The sequence below is a fragment of the Amphiprion ocellaris genome, chromosome 6 (genome assembly GCF_022539595.1).
Source record: "Amphiprion ocellaris isolate individual 3 ecotype Okinawa chromosome 6, ASM2253959v1, whole genome shotgun sequence".
NCBI classification, from domain to species: domain Eukaryota; kingdom Metazoa; phylum Chordata; class Actinopteri; family Pomacentridae; genus Amphiprion; species Amphiprion ocellaris.
The window spans coordinates 932,523-944,814 of NC_072771.1; the positions used below are offsets into that span (position 1 = coordinate 932,523).

General features: G+C 41.2%; 1 protein-coding gene across 2 annotated transcripts in view; it reads left to right on the forward strand.

Annotated features, from left to right (window-relative positions):
- Positions 1 to 308: 308 nt before the first annotated feature.
- LOC111568980 (far upstream element-binding protein 3-like) overlaps positions 309 to 12,292 on the forward strand; it is a 44,418-nt gene continuing 32,434 nt past the window's right edge. For both annotated transcript variants that reach the window (XM_023270887.3, XM_023270888.3), the window contains exons 1-4: positions 309 to 463; positions 9,469 to 9,577; positions 11,033 to 11,066; positions 11,289 to 11,338. In XM_023270887.3, the coding sequence (XP_023126655.1) occupies positions 371 to 463; positions 9,469 to 9,577; positions 11,033 to 11,066; positions 11,289 to 11,338 (286 nt within the window). In that variant the 5' untranslated portion in view covers positions 309 to 370. The remainder of the gene's footprint in view (positions 464 to 9,468; positions 9,578 to 11,032; positions 11,067 to 11,288; positions 11,339 to 12,292) is intronic.

The following is a 12,292-nucleotide window of genomic DNA, read 5'->3' on the forward strand; positions in this document are numbered from 1 at the left end:
ACAGAATAGCTATTAGCCTAAATTAAAAGAAACAGTAAACGTCATGATGCTGTCACCACCGTGTTTCATATTATGATGTTGCCACTAAAACAGAGCAGCTGCAGGTCACACATTATAAAAACAGAACTTTGTATTAAAAACAGAAATTCTTAGAAGTAAATTGCAGACATTTATTTTGCCTTTTTACTTCCAATTCTGTCTCTATGCTGCTCTGTGATCTGATGTTTTAAATTAATTTCCTGATTAGCTGCTCTCGGCTCCTGAATCCTTGGCGGAGTGATGCCTCCTGCCTTCTCGTCTCTCTGACGGCAGCTTCAGCTCCGTTAGCATCGGGAGCTAATCCTGCTAACGGCTAGCGGCTAGTGGCGCTATGATGGCGGAGCTGGTGCAGGGACAGGCCTCGATGAACCAGCCGGGGCTGAAGTCTGACGGCCTGGCCGATGTCTTACAGAGGGCCCGGCAGGTAACAACCACACTGGGGCTCGGCTCGCATCCTCTCCGGGCCGAACCGGGCCATTTGGGTCGAGCCGAAGCACTTTTATTCGAACTGTTGTTCCGCCGCCGCTCCGAACTTCGGCGCTCCGTCAACTCACAGTTAGCATGCTAACTAGCCGCGGAAAGCGGTCCGGAGTTGGACTCGGGACGCTCCGCCGCGGGCCGACACGGTCCGGGAGTTAGTTCGGGGGCAGTTTGTGGAGCTGTCACCCCGGAGGGAGCGCAGCGGGACCCGGCGGGGGGAGGCAGCGGAGAGCGGCGGCGGGGGGAGCGGGGCAGAAGTTTGGCCACACGTGTCACTGAGGCTGGGGCAACCTGTTGGTGCCGAGGGGCAGAAACACGGCGGAAAAAGCCCCGAACCGGACTCGGGGGGCGACACTTTGTTGTTTCTGACCCCCCTCCCTCCCTCCCTCCCTCCCTCCCTCCCCACCCCGGCCCGGTTGGAGCTCACGTGGAGCCGGACCCCCCTCCGCCTATAGCCTGTTTACTGTAAGTTAGAAAGTAGGCTCGTTACGCAACAGCCCCACATAGGGCAGGAGGTGTGTCGGTCCACGGGTCCCACCAGAACCCGCTGCCTGGTCCTGGAGGCTCCGAGCTGCTGCTGTCACTCAGTGAACCAGTGCAGAACCAGGCGTGGAAAGTCTGACTGCACTCACCCGGTCTAGTCTGGCTTTACACACCTGGCTCTGTTGAACCAGCAGAACTAGGGGAAGCTGCTCTGTAGACACACCAGAAAGACTGGAGATCTGGGAACTTTTTTCTATGTTTCAGCTCCGAAATTCACCCAAAAAACATCAGAAAACACAGACTTTACGCCTGCTACAAACCAAAATGTCAATTAAGTTAAACTTTACAGTTACTAATAGGAAGGAATAATATTAATGTCCTCCACATTTTAGCTCGTCACTTCCAGCTGTTTCAGACTATTTCCTCTGAGTTTATTAAAAACCTAAACCAGGTTTGTGGGAAACGTTTTGGAAACTTTTTCTACATTTCGGCTCCAAAATTCACGCAGAAAACATCACAGACTTTACGACTTTCGGAACTTTACAGCGACAAACCGGTCAGATCAATAATATTAATGTTGTCAACTGTTTAGGACTATTTCCTCTATTAAAAACCTGCAACATCAGTTTGTTTTGATCAAAAAGTTGACAAAAGAAACTACAAAGTAGCCAAAAATGGAGACAAAAACTACAAAATGCTGCAGGTTTTTAATAAAGTCAGAGGAAATAGTCCTAAACAGCTGGAAGCAAGAAACTGAACCTCAGTTCCTGTTAGCTTTTAGTGGAAAAATCCCCAAATACTTTCTTTTTTAGTGAGTAGTCTGAAGCCGTGGTTCCCAACCTGTTTGGCTTGGAGCCCCCCCCCCCCCCCCCCCCCCCGCTATAAGCTGCACCCCAGCGCCCCCCCACCCACCTAAACCACCCCATAAGTACACTACAAAACATAAGAGGGGTGTTATTGAATTGTATTACTAATAGAAAATTCCTTAAAATTATAAAAAATAATAATATATCAAACCAAAAGTTGTACTATGATGAGGAGGAGAGAGTTTATGGCTGCAGTAAATTTGGTGACATTAAAATTCATAAGAGTTAAGTTACTGATTTTTTTTTACAAAAAAAATCCTTAAAATTATGAAAAAAAAAATAATATCAAACCAAGAGTTGTAGTATGAGCAGCAGGAGTCAGTTGCTGGCTGCAGTAAATTTGTTGAATATTTGTGTCTCTTCGCTGTTTGCAGCGGTTTTGCATTTTGCAGACGGTCCCTGTTCACTCGTTCACAGCCTGCTGCTCATAGACACCAATGTTATTTCTGCAGCTACTTTTGATTAAACTAGGCTTGTAGCATATTGTCTACCTTACAACGATGGAAAAGAGGCATCGTTTATGTTTAGACAACGTATATTTAATGAGTTATTGATGCCGGAAGTCCGAATTTGTGAATGTCTTTCCAACTTACCGAACTGTATTTTATTTCCCGACGTCGCCGTAATTCTCTGGCTTCATGCTGTCATTTACGAGCATTTCACTACAAATAACATAATTCTGTCTTGTCCTTTAATAAAACCAAATTTAAGGTAACTCTAGAGGTGTAGCCGGAGTTTTTAGGTACTGATGAATCTTCACCTGTTCTGCGTTTTTCAGGCATCGTTCCCGTCAGTAATTTTCTAACTGTAACACAAACTAATGAATCTAGATGAACTAGAAGCCAACCTGAAGAAAGACCAAATGAATGTGTTTTAAAAATGTTTTATAGGTAGACTTGTGATGACACAGCGAGTCTGTTACTCTGATTTTATCCAGAAAGTAAAAATCAGTTTTTTATAACATCACAGCATCAGAGCAGACAAAGCTTCACACCCCTCCCTCAGATCTCTGGCGCCCCCTGGGGGGGGGGGTGCAGACCCAGGTGTTGGGAACCACTGGTCTGAAGCATGGTGGCAGCAGTATCATGGTGAATTTATGTATTAGTCTGAAGCATCCACCTGGTTCTGGTGGAGCCGGCTCCACCAGAACCAGGGGAAGCTGCTCTGTAGACACGCACCAGAAAAACTGGAAATTTTTTAAACTTTTTTCCTACATTTCGGCTCTGAAATTCGCCCATAAACTGTCACAAAACACAGACTTTAGGTCCGTTACCAAGCCAAATGACAATAAAGTTAAACTTTACAGCGATGAACAGCTCAGAAAGGAGTTTTTCCTCTGAGTTAATTAATGGTCAGTAAAAATTGATTAAACTCCATTATTACCTGCTCCTAATCCTGGATTATAACCGGTTGTTCTGTTTTTACTAGTTCAAACGGCTGTAAATGACAAATTTAACTTGTATAATGTTGGTTTCCACCTTCCAAAAAGTCCCTGTAGCTCCCATATTATGACTGAACCTCACTTTTGGAAAATTCTTCTACATTTCATCTCTGAAATTCACCCAAAAGAACCGTCAGAGAGCAAAGATAGTTCACAAAACATGACTTTATGTCCATTACAAACTGAAATGTCAATAAAATTAAACTTTACAGCGACAAAATGATAGATTCATGATACTCATTTTTTCCCCACTAAATGCTAACAGCAACTGAGGTTCCATTTGTTGCTTCCAGCTGTTTTGGACTATTTCCTCTGAGTTTATTAAAAACCTGCAGCAGGATCCCCTTGAGAGTTTATTAGAAGCTGTATTTACACTCGTAGCGTCACGTCTTTTTGTGGTTGTTTTGCATTTAGGTTGTCACTGATTCCTGATTATTACAAAAGGACTAAATAAAAAAAACTAAATGACCACAAAGTGAGACAAAAAAAATACAAAAGAGCCCAAAAGAAATCTGCTAACGTCTGATGCTGCAGGTTTTTAACAAACTCAGAGGAAAAACTCCTCCACAGCTGGAAGCAACAAGCTGCATTTAAAACACATTATATTTAATCTGACCCCGTTTTCATCACTATGAACATTTCAGTTGGTGTTTTTTTCTTTTCAAACTGTGTCTTTTGCTCTGTGGGATGTTTTTTAGATCAGTATTGGAGCTGAAATGTGGAGAAAGTTTCCAAATGACTTCAGACATCTCAAAGTTTTCAACGTCCGTCCGTTAGCGTCACTGCTTTTAGCTCGGACTACGTTTAAAGTGAAATGTTTTCAGTCCAACGGTAAAACTAACTTCTACAGGACAGGAAACATCCAGACACATTATTATTGCTGGTCTTACTTTTCTATTCCAGTTTTAACTCATTTTTATTTTCAGTAATTAGTCCTAACTTATTGCTCTTTCATTAGACACTGAATTTCTCTGGTTGTGTAGTTTGGTTTTCTGAGCAATATCTGGAAAAAGAAGTTCCTTCAGGAGCAGTAAACTTCAATCTTATCTTCTAGACAGTAATAAAAATCAGTGAGCAGCAGCTGGAACATTTTCCTCCTGTTTATCAGACAAACGCTGTTTCAGGACGACTAGCCGGTTAGTTTAGGAGCTGCAGGTTGACACGAAAGGACCACAAAACTACAAAGTAACCACAAACAGAGACCAAAAACTACACAATAACCACAAACAGAGACGAAAAAAAAAATTAAAAAACAACCGCAAACAGAGACAAAAAACTACAAAATAACCACAAACAGAGACAAAAACTACACAATAACCACAAACGGAGACAAAATCTACATAATTACCACAAGTACAGACAAAAAAACTACAAAATAACCACAAACGGAGACAAAAAAACTACAACATAACCACAAATACAGACAAAAAAACTACAAAATATCCACAAATGGAGACAAAAAGCTACAAAATAACCACAAATACAGACAAAAAACTACAAAATAACCACAAACGGAGAAAAAAAAAGTACAAAATGGTCCAAAAAATTCCTGCTGCTGTCTGATGCTGCAGGTTTTTAATAAACTCAGAGGAAATAGTCCTAAACCGGTGGAAGCAACACACTGAGCTTCAGTTCCTGCTAGCATTTAGTGGAAAAATCGCAAAATATTTTCTTTTTCAGTGAGTAGTCTGAAGCATAGTGGTGGCAGCATCATGGTTAATTTATGTATTAGTGTAAAGCACGGTGGCAGCAGCATCATGGTGAATTTACATATTAGTCTGAAGCACGGTGGCGGCAGCATCATGGTTAATTTATGTATTAGTCTGAAGCATGGTGGCGGCAGCATCATGGTTAATTTACGTATTAGTCTGAAGCATGGAGGTGGCAGTATCATGGTTAATTTACATATTAGTCTGAAGCATGGTGGTGGCATCATCATGGTTAATTTATGTATTAGTCTGAAGCATGGTGGCGGCGGTATCATGGTGAATTTATGTATTAGTCTGAAACACGGAGGTGGCGGTATCATGGTGAATTTACGTATTAGTCTGAAGCATGGTGACGGCAGCATCATTACTCGTTGATAACTGACTGGGTAACAGGTGGTAGTTTATGAGGTGGAGATGCTTCTCTACTCGTCCTGATTCTGATGATCAGATGTTCTAAAGTGGTTTCAGTTTCTGCAGTAATTTTTGCTGAAGTGAGGCTGATGATCTGATTGGTGCAGCCTTCTCTGTTATAATGTTGGCCATGTCTTGGTAATTTTCTTGTTAGTTGTTCATCTCTACATCCATCAGAGTGAGACGTCCTTTCCAGCATCCGTCCCATGTCTCTGCTGTAATTATTTATTCCAGGAGGACGTTTGTAGTTTTTGTTGACTTTTGTGGGTGATTTGTACTCACCGGTGCGCCACATGTTTTGTCGTTTTGTGTTTCTGTTGTAGTTCTGCGTCACTTTTAGGTTGTTTTGCATCTTTTCTGGTCGTTTTGGTGACTTTTTAGCCTTCAAACATGTTTTTGTGGTTGTTAAGAGTCACAGTTTGGTTGTTTCAGTGTTTTCATCTTTCAGAAAACTGTTATCTTTTCATCCTGTAGATGTTTTTCTGTATCCATGTTTGTAATCTTTTCATCTCTATTCTGCTCATCATCTGTAGAAGATGTTTCACCATGCTGGATGGATCTCCAACCACTAGCTCCTCTGTTCTCTGGTTCTTCTTCTTCCTCCAGCTGCTCTGATTCTGAGGATCAGCAGCAGTTCAACCTGGAACTCGTCTCTGCATGAAGCAGAGCGTTTGTGTTCCTCATGAACCAAATCCTGAAGCAGTTTCTTCAGTCTCCTGGTTAAAAGTAACAACTGGAGTAGTGTTGTCACAGTGAGGCTGTGTACAGATGTTTACAGGTGTGTATAGGTGTTTCCGAGTGTTTACAGGTCTGTAGAAGTGTTTACAGGTGTGTATGTGTTTACATGTGTGTACAGGTATTTATGAGTGTTTACAGGTGTGCGTACAGGTGTTTACAGGTGTGTGTGCAGGTGTTTACAGGTGTGTGTACAATTGTGTATAGGTGTGTATACAGGTGTGTATAAGTGTTTGCATGCGTGTACAGGTGTTTACAAGTGTTTACAGGTGTGTGTAGGTATTTACAGGTGTGTGTAGATGTTTACATATGTGTACAGGTGTTTACAGGTGTGTACAGGTGTTTACTGGTGTGTGTAGGTGTTTACAGGTGTTTACAGGTATGTGTAGGTGTTTACATATGTGTACAGGTGTGTACAGGTGTGTACAGGTGTTTACAGGTATTTACTGGTGTGTGTAGGTGTTTACAGGTGTTTACAGGTGTTTACAGGTATTTACTGGTGCAGCAGACCAAGTTGTCATGTGTAACTGAGCTGCTCCACACTTTACTCTTAATCTTGGAAACGCTCAAGGTTTCAGTTGTGTGTGTGTGTGTGTGTGTGTGGGTGTGTGTGGGTGTGTGTGGGTGTGTGTGGGTGTGTGTGTGTGTGAGCGAGCTAACAGCTAATATATGAGGAGCAGCTGCTGACTTTTCCGTCAAAAGACAAGAAAAATCTGAATGTGAAATGTTGCGTCAACATTCTGCTGACGTTAGACTGGATCTACTGGAGGAATCCGGGTTCAGAAGGTCGGGTTTTAGATGAAAAAAGGAGCATTTGTTTGCAGAGTTGCTACATGTTCTGTTTTACGCACAGTTTTAATTCGAAAAAATGACCAAAAAAAAGACAACAAATGACAAAACGGAGACGCCAAGAGAGACTCAGAGGAAAACCAATCAAATAAATGCAGCAGAACCAAAGAACGGAGGAGCAGGTTGTTGGAGATCCATCCAGCATTGAGAAACATCTACAGATGATGAGTAGAGAGGAAACATGGAGATAGAAAAACATCTACAGGAGGAGATGGTAGGAGATGAAAATGAGCTGAAAACTACAAAAATGGAGACACAAAAACCAAACAACACAACGGAGATAAACTTCTTCAGAGGCTGTAAAACTGTAAACAGTTAAATGTGTTTTAGAGAATTGGACGTGTCGGTTCTTCAAAGTAAGATTCTTTTACCTCATGTGGTTCTTGTTGTTCTGTACTAGACGTTTATTTTCTCTCTCCTGGTGTTTCTTGCTCTTTCTGATGATTTAAATCTCTAAAGTAGAGGACATGTTTGAGAGTAATGTTGTTGTTCCTCGTTAGATTTAGTCTCACGGTTTTCAAAAACGCTCAGAAAATGCGACAAATTTCTGTTAGCCTTGAGCGCTTTTTTTGGTCCTTTTTCGTCTGTCATTTTTTGTCGTATTTTTGTTGTTTCTTTGTCCTGTTTATTCCATTTTTCTTGGTTTTCTCATCTTTTGTCCTAGTTGTCATTTTGTCTTTTCTATTTTTTGTCTTGTTTTTGTCATTTTTTGTAATATTTTTGTCTTATTTTCTAACTTTTTGTCTAGTTTTTCTCACTTTTTATTTTTGTCATATTTTCTTATTTTTGTAGTTTTTGTCTTATTTTTGTCATTTTTGTCATATTGTCTATTTGTCATGTTTTTTTCATTTTTTTCATTTTTGTCTTATTTTTGCCACATTTTTGTCATTTTTTCTCTTGGTTTTATTAATTTTTGTCATTTTTTTCTTTTTTCCTCACTTTTTGTGTTATTTTTGTCACATTTTTGTCAATTTTTTCTCTTGTTTGTATAATTTTTTGTAATTTTTTCTTTTTTTCTCACTGTCTCATTTTTGTCATTTTTTCTCATTTATGTCAATTTTATGTCATTTATTCTCTTATTTTTGTCATTTTTTTTGTCTTATTTGGTCACTATTGTGTCATTTTGTCATTGTCATATTTTTCTCTTGTTTTTGTCATTTTTGTCATATTATTGTTTCTTCCAATTTTTGTCTCATTTTTTGTCTTGTTTTTCTCATTTTTTTGGTCATATTTTTTGTCCTATTTGGTTGTTTTTGTCTCATTTTGTCATTTTGCATCTCATTTTTGTCATTTAAAGTTGTTCCTGTCTGGGTGGTTGGGCTGTTCTGGATCGATGTTTTAGAATTACACCGCAGAGCTCAGTGAGTTTCTGCTGTGGGAACATGCGTAGTTGTACGTGATCCCAGCTATCTGATATCTGTTGATCATGTCTGAATCTGCAGCAGGAACTCTGCAGCCTTATTAGGAATCCAGTTGGTTGCAGTGAGGAGGAGGAAACAACAGTCTGATGTTAAACTGTCTGCTGAGGCCTCCACCGCCACACTCACTGCAGTTTGTTGTTGATCTGAAGCTTTACTCTGGTTCTGGTGGTAAAGTCAGTTTTAGTGGCCGATGATCCATTTCAAACCTTCAAACTATCAAGACTTCTGTAGTTTTTATAGACTTTAAATATCGTTACATTTGGTCCACACTTATTTGTTGACTTTGGTCTGTTGTACTTTTGTACTTGAAGACCTTGATTGACTTGTGTTGACCTGGACTGGACTTGTGACTGGACCTTTGACTTGTTGGTCCTTTTTTAACTTGACTTGGGGGATGTGGCAGTTTTTACTTGGAATTTGATTTGGAACATGTTAGGGTTTGCTTTTTAATTGACTTGGGACTAGTAGTCTTTACACTTGACTTGGAACTTGTTGGTCTTTACTTTGAGGTTGACTTGGGACATGATAGCCTTTACATGGGACTTGACCTGGGGCTTTACTTGGGACTTGCAGGGGACTTGACTTGGAGTTTTACTAGGAATGCGTTGAACATTATCTTTTGATTGACTTTGGACTTGTTTGTCTTTTGTGGGTCCTGTTGGTCTTTACTTGGGACTTGCAGAGGACTTTACTTGGAGTTTTACTAGATACATTTTGGACATTGTCCTTTGATTGACTTGTTGGTCTTTTGTGGGTCGTGTTGGTCTTTATTTGGGTCTTGACTTGGACTTGTTGGTCTTTGCTAAAAGTTGTTGGTCTTGACTCTAGACGTGATTGGGGTCTTACCTGTGTTGACCTGGACTCTACGTCTTTACTTGGACTTTAGACCTGTTGTAGATCTGGAACTTGACTTTTCCAATGCCGGTTTAGACTCAAGATTTGACCAGTTTGTCTTGAGCTGAGACGTTACTTGCTTACCTGACCAGGTGTTTGTCCTGATCTAGGTGTGACAGCTGTTTCTACCTGTGTTTCAGATGGTGGGGAAGATGGGAGGAGAAGCCATGTCCCACCTCAACAGCTCCTCAGGAGGTGTTGAGCCTTCGCTGTACTACCCCGGCCAGAAGAGACCTGGAGAGGATGGAGGTGAGGACAACCGCAACTGTCAGGGTGTTAAACCTGAACTACAGCCAGACTAACCTTTAGTCTCTGATGTCACAGAGTTTACCTGAACTACATCCCGACTTACCTTTAGTCTCTACAGCTAGAATGTTTAACTAGTAAACCAAGAACCTGGAACATGGACTACAACCTGTCTAGCCTTTTGTCTCTGTAGTTAGAACGTTTAACCTGACCTACAACTTGTCTCATCTTTAGTCTATGGTGCTAGTCTTTAACGGACAATTCAAGAACTTGGAACCTGAGCCACAACCCGTCTCACCTTTGGTGTCTGGCGTTAGAATGTTTAACCTAAACTACATCCTGTCTTACCTTTAGTTTCTTTGAGCTAGAATGGTAACTCTAAACTACAATGTATCGTGCCTTTAATCTCTGGGGTTAGAATGTTTAACCGACACTCCAAGAACCTAGAACCTGAACTACCTGTCTAACCTTTAGGATCTGAAATCAAAATGTAGAACCTGAACCGTCTCACCTTTAGTCTCTGGAGTTAAAATGTTGAACCTAAACTACAACATCTCACCTTTGGTGTCTGGAGTTAGAACGTTTATCCTGAACTACATCCTGTCTAACCTTTAGTCTCTGGTGCTCATGTTTATACGACAACCCAAGAATCTGGAATATGAACTACAACTCATCTTGCCTTACACCTGGTGCTAGAATGTTTAAACTAGAACCTATCCTGCATTTAGTCTCTGGGATTAGAATGTTTAACTGACACTCCATGAACCTACAACCTGAACTACCTGTCTAACCTTTAGGATCTGAAATCAGAATGTAGAACCTGAGCCGTCTCAGCTTTGGTGTCTGGAGTTAGAACGTTTAACCTGAACTACATCTTGACAACCCAAGAACCTAGAACCTGAACTACATCCTGTCTCACCTTTTTAAACCTGAACTAAAACCTGTCTGACCTTTAGTCTCTAAAGTTAGAGTTTTTAAACGTAAACTACATCCTTTCTTGCCTTTAGTCTCCACAGCTAAAGTATTTAACTAGTAAACCAAGAACCTGGAACCTGAACTACAACTTGTTTTACAACTAGTCTTGACAGCTAAAATGTTTAACCTGAACTACATCGTCTCTCACCTTTAGTCTCTAGAACGAGAACAACCACGAACCTGGGACCTGAACTACAACTCGTCTCACCTCTAGCCTCTGGGGTTGGAATGTTTAACCGACAATCCTAGAACCCGAACTACCTGTCTAACCTCTAGGATCTGAAATCAGAATGTTGAACCTGAACCGTCTCACTTTTAGTCTCTGGAGTTAGAACGTTCAGCCACAGACCTAAACCCTCATCTTGAACATTGCCATATTACCTTGAGTGTCCGCCCCACAGCCCTCATTTAGTGATCTATTTAGAACATGTGTCGGCAGCTCGTTGAGCCGAGCCCAGTCTAATTGGGGTTTGTGTCTCCCAGTAGGTAACCAGCTCGCAGCCATGGGCCATCAAAGGTACAGCAGCACTCCTTATTGATCGGACACTCAGCACATAATGATGCCGCTCAGCTTCATATTCTTGTTTGCAAATAGAGGCGAGTGTGTGGAGGTGTGATAAGTGTTATAGATCCGTCCTCCTGCGGGCCGCATCACCATAATCACTTATCGATGCACACACTCGCCGTGGTTGTGGGTCTTCGTGTGAGCGGGGTGTTAATGTGTGTGTTTGTGTTGCAGCAGGGTAATCACAGAGGATTACAAGGTTCCCGACAGAATGGTGGGCTTCAGTGAGTATCACCTCCCAGACTGTCCTCATCTTCCATCCACCAGAACCTCACCTAGAACCCTGGATCAGTCAGTTCAGAGTTCAGGAAACACATTTCTCCATCTCAGCTTTTGTTCACTTTTCTTCTGTGGTATTTGGGCTCCATCTCGTCCCGCACATCAGATTCTGTTGATGTTAAGTAGTTTTGTACGATCTTTATCTTACTCAGCACAGATTCAGAATCAGTTTTATCACCTTTCAAGTCATTTTAGACTATCTTTAAACATTTTGAACAAGTTTGAAGTCATTCTACACGAATGTTGAGTCATTTAAGATAAATTGTAATAATTTTGGACATTTCAGTTCAAAATACCATAAAACTGGAGCCTTGTCTGTTCCAACTTTTTTTTTTTTTTTTTTTAAAGTTTTTTTTTTGGCCTTTTTGTCAGCTTTATTGGATAGGCACAGTGAGAGAGAGACAAGAAACAGGGGAGAAGAGTCGGGGGAAGACATGCAGCAAAGGGTCGCGAGCGGGAATCGAACCCGGGCCAGCTGCATCGGGGACCAGCCCCTGTACGTGGGTCGCCCGCTCAACGCATTGAGCTATACGGGCGCCCCAGTCTGTTCCAACTTTAACACATCAGATTCTACTGATGTTAGAGCCTCAACAGTTGGTAAAATGTCGACCAAAGACTGTATTTTTGTAGAAATATGGATCCATCCATAGATATACACTTACGGGAACTTTATGGAGACACTAGACCACCAAAGTTTCAAAGTTTTTCACTTTATTCTGTTTTCTAGGTCCAGTAATTCAGAATCTGTCCTCTGTTGAACTTTTAAACCTCACATTTCAGCAGCTTAATTAAAACAGAACAGCATGAAGAAGGAACTCAGAAATGTGTTTTATCAGTAGGACTTCATTAGAATGACAGGAATTAGAAAAGAAAAACGATCTAGGACCCATGTGCTTCAC